Raw genomic sequence first — 25,838 nt, 5'->3', positions numbered from 1 at the left:
AAAAAAAAAAAAGGCCAGCATGAACACTAGTCCCAGTAGGTTTTTTTAATGTTTTTTTTTTTTTTTTTTTTTTTCTTTCCCCATCATATTGAAATAAATAAATAATAAAAAAAAATATATATATATACACACACACACACACTACCATTCAAAAGTTTGGCGTCACTTAGAAATGTCCTTATTTTTGAAAGAAAAGCACTGTTTTTGTCAATGAAGATAGCATTACATTAATCAGAAGTGTACTCTGTATATTGTTAATGTGGTAAATGACTATACTAGCTGCAAACATCTGGTTTTTAAAGGAATATCTACATAGGTGTATAGAGGCCCATTTCCAGCAACCATCACTCCAGTGTTCTAGTGGTACATTGTGTTTGCTAAGCGCATTAAAAATGGCTGATTAGAAAATCCTTGAAAACCCTTGTGCAATTATGTTAGCACAGCTGAAAATGGTTTTGCTAATTAGAGAAGCTATAAAACTGGCCTTCCTTTGAGTTAGTTGAGTATTTGGAGCATCACATTTGTGGGTTTGATTATACTCCATATGGCCAGAAAAAGAGAACTTTCATGTGAAACTCGACAGTCTATTCTTGTTCGTAGAAATGAAGGCTTCTCCATGCGAGAAATTGCCAAGAAACTGAACTGAACATTTCCTACAACAGTGTGTACTACTCCCTTCAGAGAACAGCACAAACAGGCTCTAACCAGAGTAGAACGAGACATGGGAGGCCCCGATGCACAACTGTGCAAGAAGACAAGTACATTAGAGTCTCTAGTTTGAGAAATAGACGCCTCACAAGTCCTCAACTGGCAGCTTCATTAAATGGTACCCGCAAAACGCCAGTGTCAACGTCTACAGTGAGGAGGCGACTCCGGGATGCTGGCCTTCTAGGCAGAGTGGCAAAGAAAAAGCCATATCTGAGACTGGCCAATAAAAGGAACAGATTAATATGGGCAAAAGAACACAGAGATTGGACAGAGGAAGATTGGAAAAAAGTGTTATGGGCGAATCGAAGTTTGATGTGTTTGGATCACACAGAAGAACATTTGTGAGATGCAGAACAAGTGAAAAGATGATGGAAGAGTTCATGACGCCATCTGTCAAGCATGGTGGAGGTAATGTGATGGTCTGAGACTGCTTTGGTGCTGGTAAAGTGGGAGATTTGTACAAGGTAAAAGGAATTTTGAATAAGGAAGGCTATCACTCCATTTTTGCAACGCCATGCCATACCCTGTGGACAGCGCTTGATTGGAGCCAATTTCCTCCCCCAACAGGACAATGACCCAAAGCACACCTCCAAATTATACAAGAACGATTTAGGGAAGAAGCAGGCAGCTGGTATTCTGTCTGTAATGGAGTGGCCAGCGCAGTCACTAGATCTCAACCCCATTGAGTTGTTGTGGGAGCAGCTTGACCGTATGGTACGCAAGAAGTGTCCATCAAGCCAATCCAACTTGTAGGAGGTGCTTCAGGAAGCGTTGGGTGAAATTTCTTCCTATTACCTCAACAAATTAACAGCTAGAATGCCAAAGGTCTGCAATGCTGTAATTGCTGCAAAAGGAGCATTCTTTGACGAAAGCAAAGTTTAAAGGACAAAATTATTATTTCAAATAACAATCATTATTTCTAAAAATGCCAATGTCTTGACTAAATGTTCTATTCATTTTGTGACTCATTTGATAAATAAAAGTCAGTTTTCATGTAAAACACGAAATTGTCTGAGTGACCCCAAAGTTTTGAACGGTAGTGTGTGTGTGTGTGTGTGTGTGTATATATGTATGTATATGTATGTATATATATATATATATATATAATATACATACATATATACACACACACACACTACCGTTATATATATATATATCCAAGCCGCAATAGGGCGGCACTCAGAGACTTCATGGAACGTGAAAACTGAAGTTATTGTGCAAATCATCAATGTTTCGGGGAAAACCTTATAAAATCCTGATGAAGGGGACTTGTTACCTAAAACATTGATGATTTGCACAATAAATGATTGCGTTTTCACGTTACATGAAGTCTCTGCGTGCCGCCCTATTTCGGCTTGGATGTATATGAAGGGTGCTTCCCTCCTAAGGAAGGCACGAGAGCAGAAGTTGCCCTGTGTGTAAAATATATGGAATGGGTATGAAATACAGGTGGCTATGGACAAGATGCCAACTAGCGCTGGTAATTACCCTAGCCCTCCCCTCTTCACCCCCCCCCAACCCTAACCCTAACTCTCCTTTAGTGATGCCTAACCCAAAGTCCCCCCGGGGGTGTCTAACCCTTCCGGGGGGTGCCTTAACCCTAACCTCCCCCTGTGGCGCCTAACACCCACTTCCCCTAACCTAGCCCTCCCCGGGAGTGCCCCCGGAGTCCCTAAACCTAATCCCCTACCCCCATCCCCGTAGCTAAGTGCTAAAACACCCGGACTTACCTCGTTCACTCTGGCGTCTGTCTGTCTTCCGGCGTCGGGATTAAGATAGGTGACTGTATTTCGACGCCTTTCTTCCCCCGTCGGACTTTAGCAATCGGGATATGGACCGGTGGCATTTTGTCCGCCGGTCTATTAACTACATCCCATGTGTATATATGTGTGTGTGTTTGTATGTGTGTATATATATATATATATATATTTATTTATTTATAACAATACTAAACTAGAGTTCTCATACTTTGTAATTGTTGCATATTGTGTGGTTGGTCAGACACTAATCATTAACTTGTTGGTGCATTAGATATAAGATTCTATAGGGGAAGGACTGATGTGAACAATTAGTTTGTAGAGCGCTGTGTAATATGTTGCTGCTATTTACCTAAGATATGACCACTTGCATTTACACAAGTTTAGTATAATGCCACCTGCATAAGTTGGAAAATGATAGGATGGGATTCTGCTAGTATTTTGTTTTATTTCAAAAATAAAACTGATCCCAACCTCTAATATTAAAGAAGTTAACTAAAGCATACTTATAAATGTTCCATTTTATTTATGAAACATACAGCAGTCTGTAAATAAACACTTATTCCATGTTTTAAGTTGGTAGCTATGTAGCCATTGATAGTTCGGAGTCATTGTCTGCAGTTTAGAGGAATCATTATGTGTACCAGCAGGTGTGAGTATGTTAGGTTTGTGTGGCGCTTGAAAAGTTTACTGAATTTTGTATTTGAAAATGTTTAGGAGACTAAAATTACTGTACATTAATTATACTGCACACAACTATACACATATTATGTGGATAGTGGTGTGCAGCACTGTTTATACATTCATTAACAAAAATATTGGCGCCCTAGCAATTTTTTTTCTAATGTAGCAGTCTTTACAGAGAAGTGTTGAAATGTAAAAAATATTTTGATATTTACTGTACATACGGTATGTGTTTCTTTGGCTTGCAGTGAAATAAAGCACAAATAGCAGAAACATTTACCAAGTCTTGGCTTATTCCACACAAAAATCCCTAAATGTCCCAGACAAAATTATTGGCACCTTTTAAAAGTAGTTAGAGTTGATCCTCCCTCAGCTTTGTTGAGTTGCCAATTCTTGCAATACAAAAATCGCTAATTTAATGAGTTTAAACTGAGTTTTGTGTTACTCTGTATTCTGCAAAGTGCATGGAGAAAATAAATTCAGAGAATTTCCTGACAAGGTCAGACAGATTGTAGCCAAACATGGACAATCTCAAGGCTACAAATCTTCAGTGACCATGATGTTCCATTTATATTCTACAAGGTGTATTCCTTAAACTGCTCACTCCACATTATAACAAATCCTCACAATGTACAATACATGTAAAGGAAGAAGAAAAACACATAAATGGGGCAGTATATCTTTTTCAATACATATATTCCACATTGATTCGCACTTGGGAAATGTGTATTATAACCAAGAAACAAATCACCCCACATTCCTGTAAAAGTGTATAATAAAATGAGTGCATCCCAATGATAGAATATTTTATTTTCCTTTAAAAGGATATCAGCCGGTCACCGCACACCCTTTTGGTTATATTCCCACCAGATGTCTGTATAGAAAAGGCTCTTCTTCCACCAAACTTCAGAGGATTTTCTTCAATATAGTTTTCATGAGTAGTACTCATCCATATATCAGATGGCAATGATTAAAAGCATTTCAGGGTGCAAACTGGAAGTCCTGGTCTCAATCAGTCTTTCTCGAACAGCCTTCAAAGAGGGTTAGAAGCATCAACACGAGTCAAAAGTCCCGCCGGCGGGACAAGCCAAAATCCTTCTTGAAAAATCCCATGCTGACAGATGAGACCAAATTAGAGTTTTTGGTAAAGCACATACATCATCCCTGTCACACATTAGAGTCCGGATCCCCTTCACCGGATCCAGCAGTGTCACCTTGCTGCCGGCTATGACCCAACTGGTCATATGTGGCATCCATGAGACCTTTGGTCACTCATATGTAATCGTGACTGGCTTCCCACTCTCTGCTGACCGTGCTCTTCTGCATCATGGCCGCTGCCAACTTGGACAGTAACACATGATCCTGTGCTATATTTAAACCAGGAACTGCTGATAGCTCATTTCCAGTACAATATCTCTCTGAGGATTAGTAACTTGGCTCCTGGTCCAGTACCTGCTCCAGTTTTGCTTCACAGCATTCTGCAGAGATGTGTATGACTAGCGCCAAATTCCCTGTAAGATCCAATAGATCCAGACATGCACCTGGAAACAACAGGGGCCATTCAACAGTGCCCCCAGAGAGTAATTGTGAAGAAATGGAATGGTTCCAGCGCTATCTTGAGATCTGGATTGTACATAGAATTGATCTTGCTCCCGGTGTACTCTGAAATATGCAAAAAATTATAAAACTAATATCGTGTGATATTGTTACATGGAATGTGTTATATTCAATGAAATTGAATATGCACTCACCTTTTGTAGGTGGTATATGAGCGTTGACCAATTTCCACTGTGGTCCTACGGTGGTTGCGAGATACAACGTTGATCCGATGTGTTCTTGGATCACTCGGGAATGATGTCAGTCATTAGGAAGAAACAAATGTAACATGCCTCCATAGTGCAAATCAGTAAACCCAAAAGAAGTCCTACAAAATTTTGTATTATACTCACCTTCTGTGGTGTATGATATAAGCCTTGGACATTTATTTGTAACAACCGATGTCCGTCAGTTATATGGGATTTATGGTCCTTGGCTCCAAAAGACTGATTTATGAAAAAAAGGAAAATTGCAGTATTTTTTATAAAAAATACTTTTATTGGTCCACAATTGGTGTAACCTAATTTATATCAATAATCTAAAAGGACATATAAGATACACGATAAAAAAATATATATATTCAAAAAATATATATTTTTTAAAAATAAATAAAATATACTAAAAAAAATTAATGAAGGAGTGAAGAGAACTAATGAATGGTTTACCTAGCAATGCGTTTCACAGAGCCTCTGTGCTTTTATATTATTTACTGATTTGCACTATGGAGGCATGTTACATTTGTTTCTTCCTAATGACTGACATCGTTCCCGAATGATCCAAGAACACATCTGATCAACGTTTTATATCGTAACCACCGTAGGACCACGGCGGAAATTGGACCAACACTCAAATACCACCTACAAAAGGTGAGTGCATTTTCAATTTAATTGAATATAACATATTGCATTTAACAATATCACACAATATTAGTTTTTTTTTTGTTTTGTTTTTTTTTACATATTTCGGAATGCATCGGGAACAAGATCAAATCTATCTACAACACAGATCTCAAGATGGAGCTGGAACCATTCCATTTATTCACAGCATTCTGCACCTGTTCCAGTTACGTGTACCTTATTTGCTTCACAGCATTCTGCACCTGTTTCAATTACCTGCTCAGTGGGCCTGCTGGCCACACACATGGTCACTCTGCACACGATCAGCCGATGTGTACGATTTCCCTTGAAACTCTCCTCGGCAGCTCTGCACACGATCTCCACACGATCTGCACACAATTTGGTGTCCAATCTTTAAGCGATCTCGCCTGCATCCAGACTTTCACAGTGCATCGTGTCCTAGATTGTCAGATCTGCCCTACTGCACGGCAGATCTGACGATGCACTGTGTGACCAGCGGGGATGCGCATCGCATCGTGATCGTGTGAGTGGGGACTCACGATTTACTCAGGATTTGGCCATATTTTACACGATCTGTCGCTATGTGTGTGGCCAGCATAAGAAAGAGCAAGTAACTATACATATTGGTAGAACCATGTTGCACTGCAGGTGAAGCAGATTTAAAATGTGCAGAGATTTAGTTTCGGGAGGAAAGTGTCCAAACTGAAATCTAAATTGCAGTGTAAAAATAAAATTGTCCAGCATATGTGGGCTACATGCAAAAGCAGCCAGTATTTACCCCACATGCAAAAACAGTATGTATTTGCACCCCTTGCATTGCAGCATGGTTTGTCCAGGTACACACTTACTTTTTATATCTTCCTCTATTCCCAAATCTGAATCAATCTGGCACCTAGGTCTAAAGTTCCTGCAGCTTGCTTCTATTGTGCTTTAGCACCCAGTTTCACTAGCTCCAACAAGATACTCCAGTTGTGTTTCCGGTACCCGCTTACACTATTGTTTCCGTCTGTTTCAAATTTTCCAATCTGCTACTACCACGGGTTATATTGACAGCCTGTACATAGTCTCATTATCTGCTCCTTATTATTCAGTTGCATCATTCTCTGCTGCTACTACCAGCGTTCTGATCAGAAATAGTATAGTCAGGCCATCCAGCTTTGTTTACACTCCAGTGCATACAGCTAGCTCCAGGGGTCCTGACCCAAAGCAACAAGCTCCCAGTGACTTGACAATCTGTTTATAGAAAACAAAGGGATTTGAGACAAGATGTTGGAATATTCTGTGAGTGTCCTGCAATGGGTCCAAGTCTAAAGTCCGTAAAAAACTGTGGAAAGCCCGGGAGAAGACATCTTTTATATCTGGAAGAAATAGAGTTGTTGTACTAAGAGAGTGGACCAAACTTAGTAAAATTGAACTGTGCAGGAAGCTCATCCATGGCTAGAGTCAAGGGCGCCAATGTCTTAGGCTACAACTGTACATGCACCAGATGTTGGCTGCAGCTTATACTCCTTTCACACTGCCAGCAATAACCTGGCTTGTTTTACGTGAACGCGCAGAGACTCGGGTTATTGTGCAGTGTGAAAGGGACCCAGTTGAAAAAACCTGGGTTGAGCGACCCGGCATTCCAACTCTGGTAACTAGCATGGTTGAACAGGTAACACGGGTCGATGCGGCCTGGGTCCCGTTCACAGCATAGGAAGAGCCGGTGCTTGGAGACTCCTCTCCAAGCGACAGCTCGGTACGTGACTGGGTGACTTCATCGAACCAGCAATAACCTGGGTCGGGCTGCCAGTCTGGAAGGGGTCTCACCCAGGATGAACCCCGGTGTACAAAGTCTGGGAGCGACCCGGGAATGCAGTGTGAAAGGAGTATTCGTTTTAGTGCATAATTTTCCCAAAGTGGTGTTAATCCTTTTTATTTTGTTTTTTTTTTGTTTTGAAGACTTCACTGACTCTTGCGTAGTTACTACGTTAATTTAATAATTCTGCCATGAGAATGATCTGCAAAACTAAATACCTTCATTTGAATGGGTATAATAAAGCAATTCTGTTTCAAAATGCCAAAATTCTCCTGGGGCATAGTATAAGTCACCAGTTCTTCTCAGAAGCAATATAGTGTGACAGACATGTATTTGACCTTTGTCATTCTATTAAGTTTTTTCCCAGCAGAATAAAGTACATTTTATAGGTCTTCTGGGCTTTTTCAAAAATATTCTTTTCATTAAATATAGCATCATGTTCGGTTTGTGACCAAGTAAAATGTTTTTTCCTTTAATCGACTTTGGAGTGTATAAGTGATCCACGAAGTACAGTTAGGTCTCATTGTTTTTATCCTGCCTGCTTGTTATCTAATTTTAAAGAACCTCTCAAGTTTTCCTAATTCCCGTTAGGGAAACACAAATTACCATATTGGTGAAAAGACATTGGTACATATTTATACATTTTTGGGTTTTATACCCGATAATTGTAATTTCTTATCGCTGTTATTCTCGGCAATAAGAAGTGATGGCATCAGCGGTCACTTCACTCCTCTTTCGGGACTCCTGTGTGGTCTACTGACTCCTACACAGGTGAGGTAGGAGACTGGGTTACTACACAGGTGGGGGAGGGCAATGTCAAATGTGTTACAACACGAGTGAGTAAGGGAAATGGGTTAATACAGAGGGAGGTGAGGGAGGAGATACATTATTATAGAGATGAGTGATTAATGCGTTACTGGAATGGTGAGATGGAAATGGAAACAGTAAATATCTAAGGTCTAGTCTACCCGGGCACATCAGCTAGTGTGTGTGTGTATACAGCCATGGCCAAAAGTTTTGAGAATGACACAAGTATTGTTTTTTACCAAAGTTTGCTGCTTCCGTGTGTTAGACCTTTTTGTCAGATGTTACTATGGTATACTGAAGCAAAATTACAAGCATTTCATAAGTGTCAAAGGCTTTTATTGACCATTACATTACGTTTATGCAAAGAGTGAATAATTGCAGTGTTGACCCTTCTTTTTTAAGACCTCTGCAATTCGCCCTAGCATGCTGTCAATCAACTCATACTGACTGATGGCCGCCCATTCTTGCCTAATCAATGCTTGGAGTTTGTCAAAATCCCTGGGTTTTTGTTTGTCCACCCGCCTCTTGAGGATTGACCACAAGTTCTCAATGGGATTAAGGTCTGGGGAGTTTTCTGGTCATGGACCCAAAATTTTGATGTTTTGTTCCCCAAGCCACTTAGTTATCACTTTTGCCTTATGACAAGGTGCTCCATAATGCTGGAAAAGACAAGTTGGCGATGAATTGCAGCTGCTGATGTGCCTTTAGACGCAGAAATCATATGACACTACGCACCTCAATGTTTGACATTGTTTTCGCCAGCCCCGCCATCTAACAACTGATGTTTGGACAGTATGATTTATGAGGTGCGGTCTAGTGGGTGTGAGGGTAATCAGTGGTCTACTTGCTTTGGCATGCCTGGAAACTAGAATGAAATAGAGAAGTTTACACTTGAGAGGTCTTATATCCACTGCACTCACCATTCCCAGACCTGGGGTGCAAAATGGCTTGTGACCACATTGCTTACATAAATAAATAACACAAAACTCGGCACTCGCCATCATAAAATCTCTCACCATAATACTTAAATAATGGGGTTTTGTTTCATGGACTGTTTAATGCATTTAAGCCTGCAGCCCACATCACGGGATCCCATTTCTCTGCAGATCTTACACTATCAATCATACTTATGAAATCTGGTAACTGCTATCAGAGTTTAAACTGAAGATTTGTTAACTGTTTTAAAGCTCATCTGCCAACTGAACTTGATGGTTTGAACAACCGGAAATGAAGCCCAGGCGCTAAAGAGTTAAACAATTCTCAAATCCCTCCAATATCAGTGTGGCTGAATGAGGTAGTCACCCTCAAAAAGCAAATACAGATATATAAATAAAGAGCAGCCACAGAATATGGAGGTGTCACTAATTGCACTCAGATCAAGATATTGACATTTATTTATTCTAAAACAATAAGACAAAAAATCAATGATATCACAAAAATAAACAAGCACAGATAAAATCAATAATTATCTTACAAAGCACAAGACGGAGTTCCCATCTGTGTTGCTGTGCTCACTCACAAGGAATCAGCTGGAGCTGTAACAAACTCAGAGCACACTTACTATTACCATTGACACTCGCGGCATCAGGGACACTCTCACGCTAGCCACCGGCAAGAGATGCTCCCCGCTGGCCGGGTTGAGCGTATTTACAATTGGGCTAGAAGCATTGTATCTCCTGTCAGTCCTTATTATAAGCTCTTCACAACCACAGGACAGGAGCCTGCAGGTAACTTTATTGTTGCAAGGATTTATTCCATCACTGTATGGGTATGCATGCCCTTCACTAACTCAGTGACTTTGTTACCAGACTTTCTAAACTCTTCTGGAGGAAAGAAAGTAACAATATTGAGCCACATGTAGGGAATATGCAGTGTTGCTACATGTCCTATTTATCCATTTATCTTTGTAAATGAATTATTGATTTTATCTGTGCTTGTTTATTTTTGTGATGATATTGATTTTTTTGTCTTATTGTTTTAGAATAAATAAATGTCTATATCTTGATTTGAGTGCAATTAGTGACACCTCCATACTCTGTGGCTGCTCTTTATTTATATATCTCTACTTAATGGTTTGAATATCACATCCCTTAGATCAAGGGTGAGCAATAAGCGGCCCTCCAGCTGTTGTTTAACTATAAATCCCAGCATGCATTTTTAGCATGGCCAAATAGCAAAACTCTGGCAGGGCATGCTGGGATGTGTAGTTTTACAACATCTGGGGAGCCGTTTATTGCCCACCCCTACCTTAGATGGTCACCACCACGAAGAGAACAGCATGTGTGTGTCTCTGTCTGTCCACGACTAGACTAGTTGCCCAGTGGGAGAGCTTCTTTGCCCAGCCGTACCATAAAGGAACGATGTCCTAGAAAAGCGACCAACATTAACTTCCAAATTCAGACTTTGATATACATTTCAAAGATGGGTGAGTGCCCACGCTCTTGTAAATTAAAAATAAAATGTTTGTGTATAAATGTGTGTGTGTGTATTATAAGGGCACAGTCGTGCCCTTATACTAAGGCTGCGTGTAAAAAACTGCAATTCTCCAATAGAGAATTCGGGGGGGTGGGGGGGCATGGTGTTTAAGGGGCTACACCTCAAAAGATATTTGAGGTACTGAACTGAAATTTGGTAGAATTGTCGCATAAAATATCTAAAGTTCCAACTGTCACATTTTTCTGACATTCTCAATTAGGACCACTTTTCTACTGTAGTCTATGGGTTTTTGTTGGGAGGGCATAACTCAGGGTAGGGGGCGAATTTAGACTTGGGGTTTGTTTTATTAGGTAGCTATTGTGCCAGGGTAGGGCCCTTTGGGGTTCAGGTAAATTAGAAAGTTACAGTTTTTAAACTATTACCTCAAGAATCCGCCATTGTATAGATAGGACTTTTCAACTTGTTGCGCAGCCGCACTAGGAGCCTTCAGCAGGTGTAATCACTGTGGCTTCACTTGGGTTTACCAAGATGGCCGTCAGTTGCGGGCGGGGACCGGGTCCAGTGGGTAAGGAAGCCGGTGTTTGCTGCGGCCGGTAGGGGTTAGCAGGCGTTAGCTGCGGCCGGGGACGGTAGCGGGCGTTAGCGGCGGGTGGTAGCGGCGCAAGAGCCGCCGCTAATGCCCGCTACCATCCCTGGTTCCTGACCGCAGCTGACGCTCGCTAACCCCTACCCCCTCTCTCCCTCATCCCGGCCACAGCACACTTTACAACCTGGCACCCACTGTCCAGGGGTGCCGGGGATAGCCGTCTATCAGCCTGGGGTGCTCTGGAGAGGGGGACCCGTTTATTGGGGGGTCCCCAGCTCCCCAGGGATCCCCGGCCTGGGCTGACTAGCGGGCAGGGGTGATGCTTCGGCTGGGGGCCCGGTGAAAGGACTCCTCTGGCTGTGGCATTACCCCCCAGCTAGAATGAGTCCGGTTCTGGTAAATGCAGGGAGACCATACGCATTTTTATTACCTGTATTTCTAGAACCAGGGCCCGCTCAGAGCCCAATGTTGGTTTGCACTGAATACGGGGGACCCCTACATCATTTAGCCCCCATATTTTGGCAACCAGAACTGCTTCTCAAAAGCCTGGTGCTGGTTGTGCTTAATACGGAGGACCCCTACGTAATTTTTCCCCTGTTTAAACACAACCAGGACTGGCTGTTAAAAGCCCGGTGCTGGTTGTGCTTGGGGGGGAGGGGGGCCACCTTTTGTTATTTTACACATTTAATTTTTAACATAGATGCGTAGATGGATCTCACTGCTGCATTTCATGCATCTGTGACTTATTGAGTTTATTTTCTCAGGTGCATGCGCACTACCAGTGAGCCCACTGTCGCTTGCTGATGCCCCTTTTGCACTGCATCGCTGCCACTGCTCTGCACCACTGCTGATGCTGCTACCCCGCACCCTTGCAGCCGTCTCGCACTCTGCTCCTCCCAAACCGCCTCCTGTGTGCTGGCTCCTCTTCCACCTGCATTAGTGTACCATTTTGTTGCCCTTCTCCCCTGCAGTTGGCCTGGTTTGCTCATCCAAACTCTGATAGTTTTTAAAATGTAAAAAAGCTATAACATTCCATAGACAAATAAACCTTACGGTTTCACGTGTCCCCTTAAGGCTGCTTAGACATGATCTGAAAATTCACAAACCTATTGAATTTCTGCCACTCAAACTCCAAAAAAGCAATGAAATTACGATCATGAAGGCTGACGCCTTAATGGACGTGTTCCTTGCGTAATACAGATATCCCCAATTCAATAGGTTTGTGAATTTTCAGATCATGTCTAAGCAGCCTTAATCCGTAAGGTCTTTCGTCTATGGAATGTATGTGTATACATATATATGTGTGTGTGTGTGTGTGTATATATATATATATATATATATATATATATATATAATATATATATATGCAAAAAATCGGCGCACTTGGAGACTGAAAAAAGATCATTTAATGTGTATTAAACACATATCACCGTCACCAACGTTTCGGGGCAGCGCGCCCCTTTGTCAAGGTGTAAAGAGCTCTATTGCTCAGAATTATAACATGGAAATAGCTGTCACATTAGTGTTAAACTCAAGGTATGTGGAGGGCCGCGAGGGGTCCGGGACTTACCTGTCCGGGAGCTCTGGCGGGGGGAGCCGTCTGGCGGGGGTGCAGGCTGCTGGCTGTTAGCGCGGTGTGCGTGCAGGTCCCTGAGAAGCAGCGCTTTGTCTCTGGCATGTTGGAGCTGCTGTGGCTGGGAGTCTGCAAACACTGCCAGGTGCTGGGCGTTGCCACCTTGGATTTAGTCACATGTCAGGAAGGAGACAATCCAGTCAGAATGATTCACATGGGCTCTGACAGCCAATCCAGCTCCAGCCTTGGGTACTTAAGGGCTTCTTGGGAGTTCTCAGGTTGCCAGTGCAACATCTTACACAGCTAGTCTGTGTGCTACTTCTCTGTGCTCCTTGTCTCATTTACCTCCAGTGTCCCAGTTGCAGTGCTCAGTTGGTGAATTTGTTTGCTGCCAGCTCCAGTTCATAGTGCCACTGCCAGTGCTCTGCTCATCTCAGTTCTGGTAATCTGCCGCTACCTGCGGCAGAAGAATGAAGTTGAGGACCGGAGAGGACTGCAGTGGTGGAAAGAAAAAGAGCTAACAAAGCTCTTACAGATGCTACAGAACATCCTCCACCAGCATTCCCAGTCAGCATCGGTGCTAGGTTCCAATACCTCAGCGTCTCCGGAGCAGTGATCTGCATACTCAGTGGGGTGTAGTTACCTTTTCCCTGTGATCTCCATCCTCTGCCTTTGCTGGATGATGCGGAGACATTCATGAATAAGTACCCCCTGCGTCCAGCCTTGTTCCAATATCGGGAAACTGCTCACAAGGACTTACCTGCACCTAGTTCGGTCCACTTCCCACTTCGGATTTGACTGTTAGCACTGGCCCCATGGATTCGGTTAGAATGTAAGCTCTTACGAGCAGGGCCCTCTACCCTCTTGTGCTTCTCCCTACTTTAGTTTCATCTGCTTCTTACTCATCATTAGTGCACCTAACACTTGGTTGCTTGTGCTCCGTTGCTTATCTGGGTGTTTATGGTTGCTAATGTAGCAATATATATTATCCATGTCCTGGTCCTGTATTGTATTGTATTCTGTAAGTCGCTTGTCTACAATTTGTTTATGCGGAACATTTGTGGCGCCATATAAATAAATGATGATAATAATAGTAGTCAGGATTCCAGAGCAGACATGTTTCAAAGTATTGCCAGTCGTGTAGAGGGTATTGAACTTTCTCACCATCAGCTGGGTCAATTTATTCAAGAGATGTCTCACCGACAGGACACTCTGCAAGCCTTCCTTGTCACGGTCCGCATGCCTGCTACAACTATTCCTCAGCATGGTTTTCCTATGAGTCCTACTGTAACTACCTCTTCGTCACATCTCCACCTGGCGCCCCCAAGAAAGTTTGATGGAAATCCAAAAAGTGCTGTGTGACGTCCATTTTTCGCTCCAGTACGCTAACTTTCCCTCTCCCAAAACTAAAGTCGCTTACATTGCATCACTCCTCTCTGGTCCAGCCCTGGGAACGCGCCTATCACCTGTTGGCAGATTATGTAAATTTCTGTCAACATTTTGTTGGATGACCTTATCTCGTTATGCAATAAGGTGAATCTACACTGCTGTGAGCGACAGGCAGAAAAGTGTAATACAGATCGCTTTAGGTTTCGGCCTACTCCATCATTTCCTCTTGATGACCCTACTGAGACCACCAATGAAGAACCTATGCAGATCAATCGGGCATGACTTACCCGAGAAGAACATCAGAAACGTTGCTGGGAGAATCTCTGCATGTATTGTGGAGAGGCCGGTCATCTGTTAGTTTCCCAGACGACGGGTACATGAGGCAATCGCACCTAACCAGCCATGGAGACACTAGGTTGGGAGTAATGTCACTGTCTCCTACTAAATCTGAATCTACTATCCCTGTTGCCTTGGAGCTGACTCAAGGATCTATAAATGTATTTTCTTTTTTAGATTCCAGAGTGGCCGGGAACTTCATTTAAGCTAAATTAGTCTAAAAGTATCAAATTCCTGTACAGCCAGTGTCTCATGCTATCTCTCTCTGCGGTTGATGGCAGTCGCATTCTTAACGAATTAGTCATTCACCTGACTCTTCCACTACAACTTCGTGTCGGTGCTCTTTATGTGGAGCTATTAGAACTTTTAGTTATACCGAAGACTTCCCATGGAATTATTTTGTTATCCTTGGTTAAGTATGCATAGTCCTTGAATTGATTGGATGTCAATGCAAATTTTGCCTTTTGTTCTTGTCATTCTTCCTGTCTTCAACGTGTGAAACCTGTAAATAAGATTCAAGTACCTGAACTTTCTCAACTTCCCTCTCAGTACACCTCATTTAAAGCTTTTTTTTTTTGTAAATCAGGAGCACCTTACCTCCTCATAGGAGTTGAAACTGTCCCATAGAGTTGATGCCTGGAAAAACTCCTCCACGTGGACAAACCTACCCACTCTCTGTTCGAGAAACTAAAGCGATGTCGGAATATATCCAGGAAAATGTAGCCAAGGGGTTTATGCGTCCATCTACCTCACCTGCAGGTGGCGGATTTTTCTTTGTAACAAAGAAAGATGGAGGACTTCGTCCCTGCATAGATTACCGTGGGTTAAACGACATTACAATAAAAAACAGTATCCCTTATCACCAAGCTGTTTGACTGGGTAAGAGGAGCTACAATATTCACTAAATTGGACTTGCGAGGGACCTATAACTTCATCCGAATTCGCCCAGGAGACTAGTGGTGGACTGCTTTCAATACTCCCGACGGATATTTCGAGTATCTGGTCATGCCCTTCGGTCTTGGCAAAGCACCCGCAGTTTTTCAGAGTTTTGTTAATGAAATCTTCAGAGATTTACTCTTCATCTCTATAGTCTATCTCGACGATATCCTAATTTTCTCTTCCAATCTAGAGGATCATCGGCATCATGTAAGAGAAGTTCTGTACAGATTGCGAAAGAACAGTTTGTATTGCAAGCTGGAAAAGTGCCAATTTGAAGTTACCTCTGTACCCTGGGATATATAGTTTCTGGCTCGGGATTAGAGATGGATCCTGAGAAGGTGCAAGCCATCCTGAATAGGTCACGGCCAATATCTTTGAAGGCTATACAGAGATTTGTAGGCTTTTCAAATTACTACCGCAAGTTCATTAAAGGCTTCTAATCTCTAGTAGCACCTATTACGACCTTGACAAGCAAAGAAGCAAACTCCACACAGTTGTCCCCTGAAGTCGTGACCACCTTCCAGCTGCTTAAACAAGCATCTATCACTGCACCAGTTTTACGCCAGCCTGGTGTAAATATACCCTTTTTCTTGGAAGTCGATGTCTCTTCTGAAGCAGTTGGGGCAATTCTGTTGCAAAAATTTGAGGATAATAAATTCCACCCGTGCGGATATTTCTTGAAAAAGTTTTTGCCCACAGAAAAGAATTATGCCATAGGGGAGCAGCAGTTGCATGTAGTCAAACTAGCATTGGAGGAGTGGCGTTATCTCTTTGAAAAAGCACATTTTCCAGTCACTATATACACGGACCACCGGAATCTATTATTTCTGAAGAATTTCCAATGTCTAAATACCAGAATGACTCGATTGGCTTTTGTTTTTTACACTATTTAATTTCACCTTGACCTTTCGTCCAGGATCCCAGAATCAGAAGGCTGATGCTCTGACTCGCTCGATCATCCCAGAAAATCCTTCTGAAACCCAAAGAGAACTTCCTGTCCTAGAACCCAGGGTTTTTGCTACCACAAAAATTACTCCGCCTCTTGGTAAAACTTTTGTTGCTCCAGAACTACGTAAGCAATTATTGGTATGGGCGCATTCATCCCGCTTTGCCGTACACACTGGTATCCATAAAACCACAGAATTCTTACAATGTTCTTATTGGTGGTCATCTATGAAGTCTGTCATATTGGAATTCATATCATCTTGCACTAAATGTGCACAGCATAAAACCTCCAGGCAAAATCCAGCTGGGAACCTTGTACCTTTTATCAATTCATACCTGTCCATGGATGCATTTAGCGATGGACTTTGTAACAGACCTTCCGGCTTCCAGAGGATATACGACGATTTGGGTGGTTATAGACCGATTTTCCAAAATGGTCCATTTCGGCCCTCTTAAGAAATTGCCCTCCGCTCCTGAATTGGCTCAGCATTTTATTACTGAAATCTTCGTTTACATGAACTACCCTCTGAAATCGTCTCCGATTGTGGAGTTCAATGTGTAGCAAAATTTTGGAGAGCTCTGTGTTCAGCATTACAAGTTAGGTTGCAGTTCTCAACGGCTTATCCTCAGACGAACGGAGTTACAGAACTTGTTAACCAGGATCTGGAAATGTTTCTTTGTATTCATCTATCCTCCTCGCAAGATAACTAGTTGGATCTTCTGCCTTGGGCAGAATTCGAACACAATAGTCCTTATCACTCCTCCATTGGTCACACTCCTTTCTTTACTGTTTATGGCACACATCTACTGGTACCTGAGTTTCAAAGTTTACCAACTTTTGATCTGCCAGCAGTTACATCCTCACAGTACTTCTCCAAGATTTGGAAAAAAGTTCAATATACACTGCAAAAAACTTTAAATCATTAATTGGGCGAATAAAATAAGATGCTCAGTTCCAAGTTTGAAAGTAGGGGACCAAGGCCCTCATTCAGAGCCGCTCGTTAGCGGCAGTACGCTCGTTCCGAGCGATGTTTGCACATCTGCGCATGCGTACGGTTTTTAGTACGCATGCGCGAACCAGTCAGTGCGGCCGAAAATCGTTGGTACGCAATATAGCGAGGGCCTGCTATTTTGAGTGACAGAATGAGGCGTATGTGGGTGGTAACAGGGGAAGGTGCTTGAAAATGGGGAGTGGAGATCCGAACGCAGGCGTGCTTAAAGGTCAAAACGGGCGTTTTATGGGTGTGCATATTTAAAACAGCAGCGTCATTGACCACGTCACTGGGTTATTTTATAGCCAGAACTGCTCGCAAATTTGTGGTAGCAAACACCAACCACAAGAATAGCGAGCAGTTCATACGCTGGTCGATGTACTCGATTAATCTAATAAATAGCGGACATGACGTATGGTGCGAGCGGCCAGGGGGCGTTTTTAACAAATAAACGAGCGTATGTTTTGCACGCTCGTTCAGACTTAGAGGTGTGAACAGACTGCAATGTGCGTACGGATCATTTGAATAGCCACCCCTTGTTTTTAAACGAACGACCACAAATAGCGACCGGCTCTGAATCAGGCCCCAAGTATGGCTTTCCACTGGAAACCTACGTCTAGGAATGCCATCGATGAAATTCGCCCCTCGTTTTATTGGCCCATTTCCAGTGGAAGGAGTTATCAACCCGGTTGCTTATAAGCTCATACTGCCTTCTTACCTCAAGTTTCCCAATTCTTTTCACATCTCGTTTCTAAAGCTCCTGGTTCTGAATCGGTTTCTCAAAACTCTGCCTCGTTCTCCTAAGGTACTCACCGAAAGAGGAATTGAATTTGAAATAAAAAAGATCCTTGATTCCCGTCTTCGTTGTATTCACCTCCAGTATATGGTAGACTGGAAGGGTTACGGTCCAGAGGAACGTTGCCGGGTGAACTCTTCCGATGTCCATGCTCCCTTTATTGGTCCGCAGGTTTCACTTTGAGAACCCAAGAAAACCCAAAGAGTGTCCAGAGGCCACCCCAAAAGGAGGGGGTAATGTCACGGGCCGTTCTGGAGGATCCTGAGTGGTCCGGCACTTACATGTCCAGGCACTCTGGCGAGGTCCGTCTGGCGGGGGGGGGGGTCTAGACTGCCGGCAGTTAGTGCGTTGTGCTGGCAGGTCCTTGAGGAGCAGCGTTGGGTCTCTGGCATGTTGGAGCTGCTGTGGCTGGGAGTCTGTGCCCATTCACATGGCCTCTGATAGTCGATCCAGCTCCAGCCTTGGGTACTTAAGGGTTTTCTGGGAGATCTCAGGTTGCCAGTGCAACATATTACACAGCTAGTCTGTGTGCTACTTCTCTGTGCTCCTTGTCTCGTTTACCTCCAGTGTCCCAGTTGCAGTGCTCAGTTGGTGAATTTGTTTGCTGACAGCTCTAGTTCATAGTGCCACTGCCAGTGCTCTCCTCATCTCAGTTCCGGTAATCTGCTGCTACCTGCGCTATGTTACAGAGTATCCTCCGCCAGCATTCCCAGTCAGCACCGGTACTAGATTCCCATACCTCAGCGTCTCTGGAGTTCCCTTTTCCTTGTGATATCAGTCCTCCGCATCATCCAGCTAAGGCAGAGACATTATAAACAATTACCCCCTGCGTCCAGTCTCGTTCCAATATCAGGAAAATGCTCACAAGGACTTAACTGCACCCAGTCCGGGTCCACTTCCCACTTTGGATTCGACAGTATGCTATCTGGTTTAAAACTCATAGCAACTTTGATTTTAAACGTGAGACAGTCACCTAGCACACCTGTTGCAAAGCACCTTGAAAAACAGTTGACACAAACTAGATTAAACAGGTTAAAAGTGGTGCATAAGAAATTATCACTAATGTGATAGCAATTTCCAAGTTTTAATTCTGAGCAATAGAGTAGGGACTTGCAGTAAAGTGGGGTCCCTTGACGGGGGCTGCAAGCTTAAGTGCATTGATCAATTCATGAACCAAAACCCCTCTGATCATTATTATTGTTAGATGTAATGGTGTATAAATGATGCATCCTTTCGTCCAGCCCCCTCCCTACGGACCTGCAAATTTCTCCGGAAATCTCCCCATCCTGCCCACTTCATTAGGAAGTGGGCGGGATGCCGGAGATCTGCCTACTCTCCCGGGGGTGCAGGAGGTTACCCGAAAAATCAGGCACCTCTTGCGACTCCCGGGAGAGTAGGCAAGTATGTATTGCAATATATGGCCAGCTTTATATTATTTAAAATGTATGTATTCTCTATTTTGCTTGTAATGTCATAGGCATTCATTGGGGGATCTGGGTTTAGAAAGTTCTGAGGTTATTTAATATATCCTTATAATTGAAACAAGCTCAGTGTCATGGCTAGCAGAACAAAACATTGCAGGCCATAGACCAGGTTTATAAACATTGCTGCATTAGTACCTAAATAAACAGCATAAACTGAATGTTTGGTGCCATTGTAGGCAGTGGGGAGGTGACAATGGTATAAGTGAGGGAAGAAAAAGCACATGAGGGAAAAATGCCTAAAGGAGTGATGTAAGCAGACAGGGTTGACATACATGGGAGAGACGGCGAGGAAGGATCATTAAGCAGTGTGTTAGAATGAGAGCTGAAAAGCTTTGTTAAAGTAGTGGGTCTTGAGAGCCAGTTTGAAACTTTATAGAAGTGGAGAGTTTGTTAGGGAGAGTGTTCCAGTGGTAGGAAGCAGGGAGGTGGGAGTGTGAGGAAGTAATCCGTTGAGAGGAGAGGTGGCATTCATTTGTGGAGTGAAGTGGGCAGTTGGGAGTGTACAGGTAGATAAGGTCAGAAATATAAATGAGAGGATTGGTTGAGGGCTTTGTAAGTAAATGTGAGAAGCTTGAATTGGGTACTGAAAGGGAAGGAGAGCTAGTGCAAGGATTGTCGAAGACGGAATGCAGGCATAGTACGTTTGGAGAGAAGATGAGCTGGGCAGCTGTATTGAAGTGAAGAAAGGTTGGAGACAGGGAGGCCAGATAAGAGGAGGTTACAGTAGTACAGTCTAGAGATGACCAGTGAGTGACAGAACTATGAAATGTACTGAATGTGTTGTTTGAATGAGAGGGAGTAGTCAAGGATAACTCCAAGACTGCTCACTTGCGGGCTATAAGAGATGGTGGTTCTGTCAATAATTATTTTAATTGAGCAAGGTCAGATTATACAGGAGAGTGGGAAGATTATCAGATCAGTCTTAGACATGTTAAGTTTAAGAAAGTGCTTGAGGAAATAGCTTGGAGACAGCTAGAGATACGAATGAGAAGAGAGGGGGAAAGGTCATCAGCATGAAGATATTGGAGGCCAAATGAGCCAATGAGCTCACCTTGAGTAAAGAGAGAATAGAAGACGTTCAAGAACTGAACCTTTTGATACACCTACTGGTAGTAGAAGTAGGAGAGAAGTGGAGTCATGAGAGGAGACTGAGAAAGAATGGTCAGAAGTGTAGGATGACAGCCAGGAGAGTGCAGTATCATGCAGACTGATGAATCAAAGGATTTGCAGGAGAAGAGGGTGGTCCACAATGTCAAAAGCAGCAGATAGGTCAAAGAGAATGAGCAGAGAGTAGTAGCCCTTGGATTTGGCAGCAAGAAGGTCATGGCTGACAATTTCTGTAGAGTGGAGAGGACGAAAGCCAGACTGAACAGGGTCAAGCACTTATTGGGAGGAAAGAAAAGCAGTTGTAAACTATCAGTCTTAGGAGTTTGGAGGCAAAGAGGAGGAGGGAGATGGGGTGCTAATTAGAGAGCGTGTCTGGATCAAGATTGTTTTTTGAGAATAGGGAGACAAGGGCTTGAATAAAGAGGGGACAGTGGTTGATGAGAGGGAAAGATTGAAGAGATATGCAAGTTGGGAACTAGCAATGGGAGAGAGGGAGTGCATAGGATCAAGGGGGGAAGTGGAAGGGTGCGAGGACCAGATTAAGGGTCATGACTTCATCTCCAGATACTGAGGAAAAAGTAGTTAGAGTAGTTAAAATGATTTGCGAGGAAGGGGCGAAGCAGGCTGGGAGAGAGTATGGGATGACGAGGGGCAGGTGGGATCTCATTTTCTGATGGATGGATTCAATTTTGGATGTTAACTGATTGGTGAAGTCAAGGGCAAAAGGTAAACAGTGGAGAGAGTTGAATGTAATGAAGAGATGACAGGTGTTGGAGTACTGGGAGGAGATAAGGGTTTTGATATAACACTGTTAAGAGAGGGTCGAGACTATAAATTTGGAATGGAAGTAATTTGCATTGGAGCATGATTTTCTCCTCTGTCACTCTGCAGTCCATGATCATTTTTGCAGATTACTTGTGCATTTGGAATGCCAAGGTTGAGGTGTGGATCTGCGAAGGTGAGTAGTAACCACCGGAACAACAGAGTCAATAGCAGTTTGGGAATAGTATAGGGAAACTGCTTTCTGAGGGCAGGAGAGAAACACACCAGGGGAGAGGAGGGAGTCTAAAAGGGAGAATAAGGACATATTGTCAATAGCCTCAAGTTTACACTTTGTGATGGTAGCCTTGGGAGGCAGAGGTTGAGAAAGAGTGAGTGATGAGGTAAAAGAAAGAAGATGATGGTCAGAGAGGAAATTGGTAAACTCAGTTATATCACAAAGGTGAGTGAAGACCAGATCAGTGAGTGTCCACTCACATGGGAGGGTGAAAGGGTCTGTTGACAGAGATCAAATGATCATGTGAGGGTATAGAATTTAGTGGTAGAGGGGTCAGTGGGGACATTGATAGGGATATTGAAGCCACCTAAGATGAGGGGGAAAGTCTGAAGAGAGAAACTGGGGAGCCAGAAAGCAAAGTGGTCAAGTAATTAAAAGTAGGGCTAGGGGGACGATAGACCCCAGCTACTCAAAGGTGAAGAGGTTGGAATAGGCGAGTAGCATAAGCCTCAAATGTAGAGAATGAAAGCTACTGTTCTGAGGTATGAATTGATAGAACTATGATGGGGGATATGAGAGAATGCGAGGCCACCAGAGTACAGTGTTGCGGAAGAAATGGTGTCAGAGGGGTAATTCCAGGATTCCGTGATGGCTAGGAGATTCAGGGAGTTAATAACACTCACAGATCAACTACAGTATTGCTTTCTTTTTTTTTTTTTCTTTCAACAAAACTTTATTCTATAAAAAGAAAACATCCTGAGCAGGCTCGTGTTCATGATACTGAACTTGAGGAGTGCCATGACATAATGACTCAGACACCTGTACAAGCATTATTGTGATCGTCGATACATAAAATTAGAAGTTTTTAATTTTAGTTTTAGTCAGAGTTAGTATATTATTACAGATTCCACCCAAAATTGCCTCCAACCTTGAAACTGTTTTATGAGTTCATGAATTATGATTATAGAGCATTCTCTTAGTTCTTGACATACATTAAAAGTTAAAAATATTAAATTTGAAGAAGCGCCTGGTTGAAACATTTTCATCTGTTTTATTTGGTACTACAAGGAGTTTGTAAAGACCCTCTGCAGTGACAGGGTGGAATCGGTAATATCTGTGTGGGTGGAAAATAAATGCAGGTTAGTTTAATTGTCCATGTCATGAAAAGTTTATAAGTAAATATAATATATAAAGTAAATGTTGTTTTATCTTCCTTTTGTACAAAGTACTATGATTTTCAAACAAAGTTTCAAATAAAGCTCGCAACATTTTACCTTGTATTAGGATTCAGACATGACTAGGGTACCAAGACGTATACCATGGCTCGGGAGTTTATAAACCAGTTTCTTCTGCCCTTGATAACATTGTCTTCCAATTTAGTAAACAGAAAGTCAAGGATTCAAATTTAAGGGGTATATTCATTTGGGGACGAGAATAGCAAAAATCCTGCACCTGTGATGTTTTTCCTGCAGGTGCAGGATTTTTGCTTTTCAATGAGGTGCTGGGTTTTATTAGATTAAGCGCCGAGAGGTTTTTTTTTTTTTTTTTTGAGCACCTCCACAGCGCGTCTAATATTTCCTAAAACCGTTCGTTTTAGAAAAATCTGCAGGACTTGCTCTAAGCTCCCGGCGACACCTCCCCCTGAAGACTAATCTGGAAGTTTCCAATTAGCTTAATTAGTGCTTAATCACTCACCTTCCGCAGCGCTGTCTTCTTCCTCCAGCAGTGGGACCCAGTCTCTGGCAGCAGTGGTGAGTATGTCAGTGTGCATGCGTGTTTGTAGGTGTGTAAAGTGAGTGTGTGTGTCCCTACCCCCATCACTGTGTTAGTGTATGCCCCCCTAATGGGCTCTGGGAGAACTACATCTTTCAGCAGCCATTGCGTCTCCCTGCAGCCCCTGGAGCCTCCCAGCAGCCCCCTCCCCAGTGATAAGATGGAGGGGAGGCCACCGGGAGCCGCAGAGACTACCACAGACCCCCGGGCAGGTAAATGTAACTTTTTTTTTTTTCCTCAACGCGGTGCGGGGTTTCCAGAGCTGAAAACCCTGCGACCCTTTTCTTTAATTGGATACCATGGGTATCGGGAGCACGCATACCCGCGGTAATCCAAAATTGGGTCTAAGGTTTTTTACCTCAAACCTCACGCCCAATGGAATATGCCCCCAAGAGTTGTAACAAATATATACTCATCATGTTGCTCTTTGTTTTCTTCTTGTTAACTGCCAGAGACAAGTGCAACCCTCCAATAAAGATTCTGATTTTAAGTCTGTTTTCTGTTTAATAATTACAATATTATAAATGATAAGAGTGCAGAGGCAGGGTTCAAGCAGACAAAAATTGTTGAAATTAATTGTTTTGAATGTCATAAGTTGTGATAATATTAAAGGAGGGGATAATCAAAATTTGCAAGACACCCCCTTAAAGGAATACAATAGTTATCTTCCAACTTAAACATCTCGCTCCAATGCAGCTATAAAGGCCTTGACATACACCCTGAAACTTCATTTGAGGGTAATTTAATATTTTAAAAACTAGTTTTATAGTAAATTGAAGAATTGGTTATAAAAATGCAGCTTTTTGTTTCATATTTAATATGTACTTTTTTTATTTTTAAACTAAGATTTAGTTCCAGTCACTTTTATGTTAACAAGCTGCAATTTCTTTCCTCTGCAAAGATGATTTGTCCACAAAAAGGACAGCATGTTCCCAATTACTCTCTTAATCTTTGTGCAGAGTTGGAGTCAATATGGGGACTGCTGGTGTTGTACACTGCACTAGAGACTGTTTACATTTTTTTTTTTTAAATAGCTCTTATCCATAGAAGTCCTTGTTATCTTATGTGATTATTTTCAGTTTAATAGAAAAGTAGCGTTTCTTCTCTTTCACATATAGGGCTTTTGTTCCTAGAATCAAAGGGAGCTAATGTCATTGACCTAATCCCGGTATCTTGAACTATGTCTAGTTATGAATTTTAGATATTAACAGTCTAGTCTAAAGAAGAATGATCTCTGTCAGCATGCTGACTAATGTTGCCTTTCTGTTGCCACAAATCCATCACAGGTACAGTGCTAGTGGAGAGCAGCTGTTCTATACTATACAATATGGATGGGGTACGATGATGTTACACTTTATATAAAGAAGAATCTACTGCATAATTTAAAATGCATTTCAGTTTGTTGCCTGGCATCCTGGGCGAAGGATCTGGCCAGATGTTATATGTACGAGTACCTTCCATGGCAATTCCAAGCCTTTGATTAAGTAAGGAATTATTTTCGCCAAATAGGCTAAAGAAACTTTTGGAATATATGGCTGGTGTTGTAAGTTTTTCAGCAGTGTATATAGTGTAATGTACAATCCAACAATCTAACTTACATTATTTAATTGTACAGGCATGAAAAGGCAGCCACAAGCTCATTACTTTACAAAGTGTGTGCATGGGGAGAACATACAAACTCACCACATAAAGTACACCAGTTTATAATACTTTGTTCTCTCATGATAAATTACACAGAAAGTTCACATTATTCAGCCTAGCTTTTAATTTTGAGGATATGGGTTTTTAAAGTGTCACCTTTTTTTATTCTTTTTTTTTTTCTCCTTTTCATTAAGTGGAGAGACGATTTTGTGAACGGCTGGATAACAGTGCCCATAACACATGAAACCCAGGAGGAATGCCTTGGGATGGCTATTCTTGACATGATGCGTATGGCCAGTGAAAAAGAACAAAGTCCACTTGCAATTTACAATGCTGTCAGGTATTTACTGTAATACGAAACCAATTTATTTTTGTGTTTATAAAAAAAGAATAAATTGAAACATGGGTTTGTCTGTTTTTAGTCAATACTCTCTCTCTCTCAATACTGTCCAGCCCTCTCCCCAATTAGAGCTCCAGTGAGGCCCCAGCCATTTCTTTGTCTCTGCTGCAGGCACACTATTAGAAGCAAAGGTTTGTGGTGCAGGAGACTCACTGCCATTAATAGTAGTAGAAGTAGAAAGAGAGTAGATTACCCAAAGTAGGCAAAATCTGAATTTTTATTTTGAGCATTGTGCTT

The 25,838-nt window shown here is 42.4% G+C and overlaps 1 protein-coding gene across 1 annotated transcript in view; it reads left to right on the top strand.

Moving 5' to 3' along the window:
* Positions 1–25,838, top strand: part of JAK2 (Janus kinase 2) — a 251,653-nt gene that overhangs the window by 127,886 nt on the left and 97,929 nt on the right. Inside the window, exon 5 of the mRNA XM_088476585.1 lies at positions 25,396–25,541. Coding sequence (XP_088332711.1) covers positions 25,396–25,541 — 146 coding nt within the window. The remainder of the gene's footprint in view (positions 1–25,395; positions 25,542–25,838) is intronic.

The sequence above is a fragment of the Taudactylus pleione genome, unplaced genomic scaffold, assembly GCF_031769625.1.
Source record: "Taudactylus pleione unplaced genomic scaffold, aTauple2 ptg000190l, whole genome shotgun sequence".
Classification (NCBI taxonomy): Eukaryota; Metazoa; Chordata; class Amphibia; order Anura; family Myobatrachidae; genus Taudactylus; species Taudactylus pleione.
This window is presented reverse-complemented; position numbering and strand designations above follow the sequence as displayed.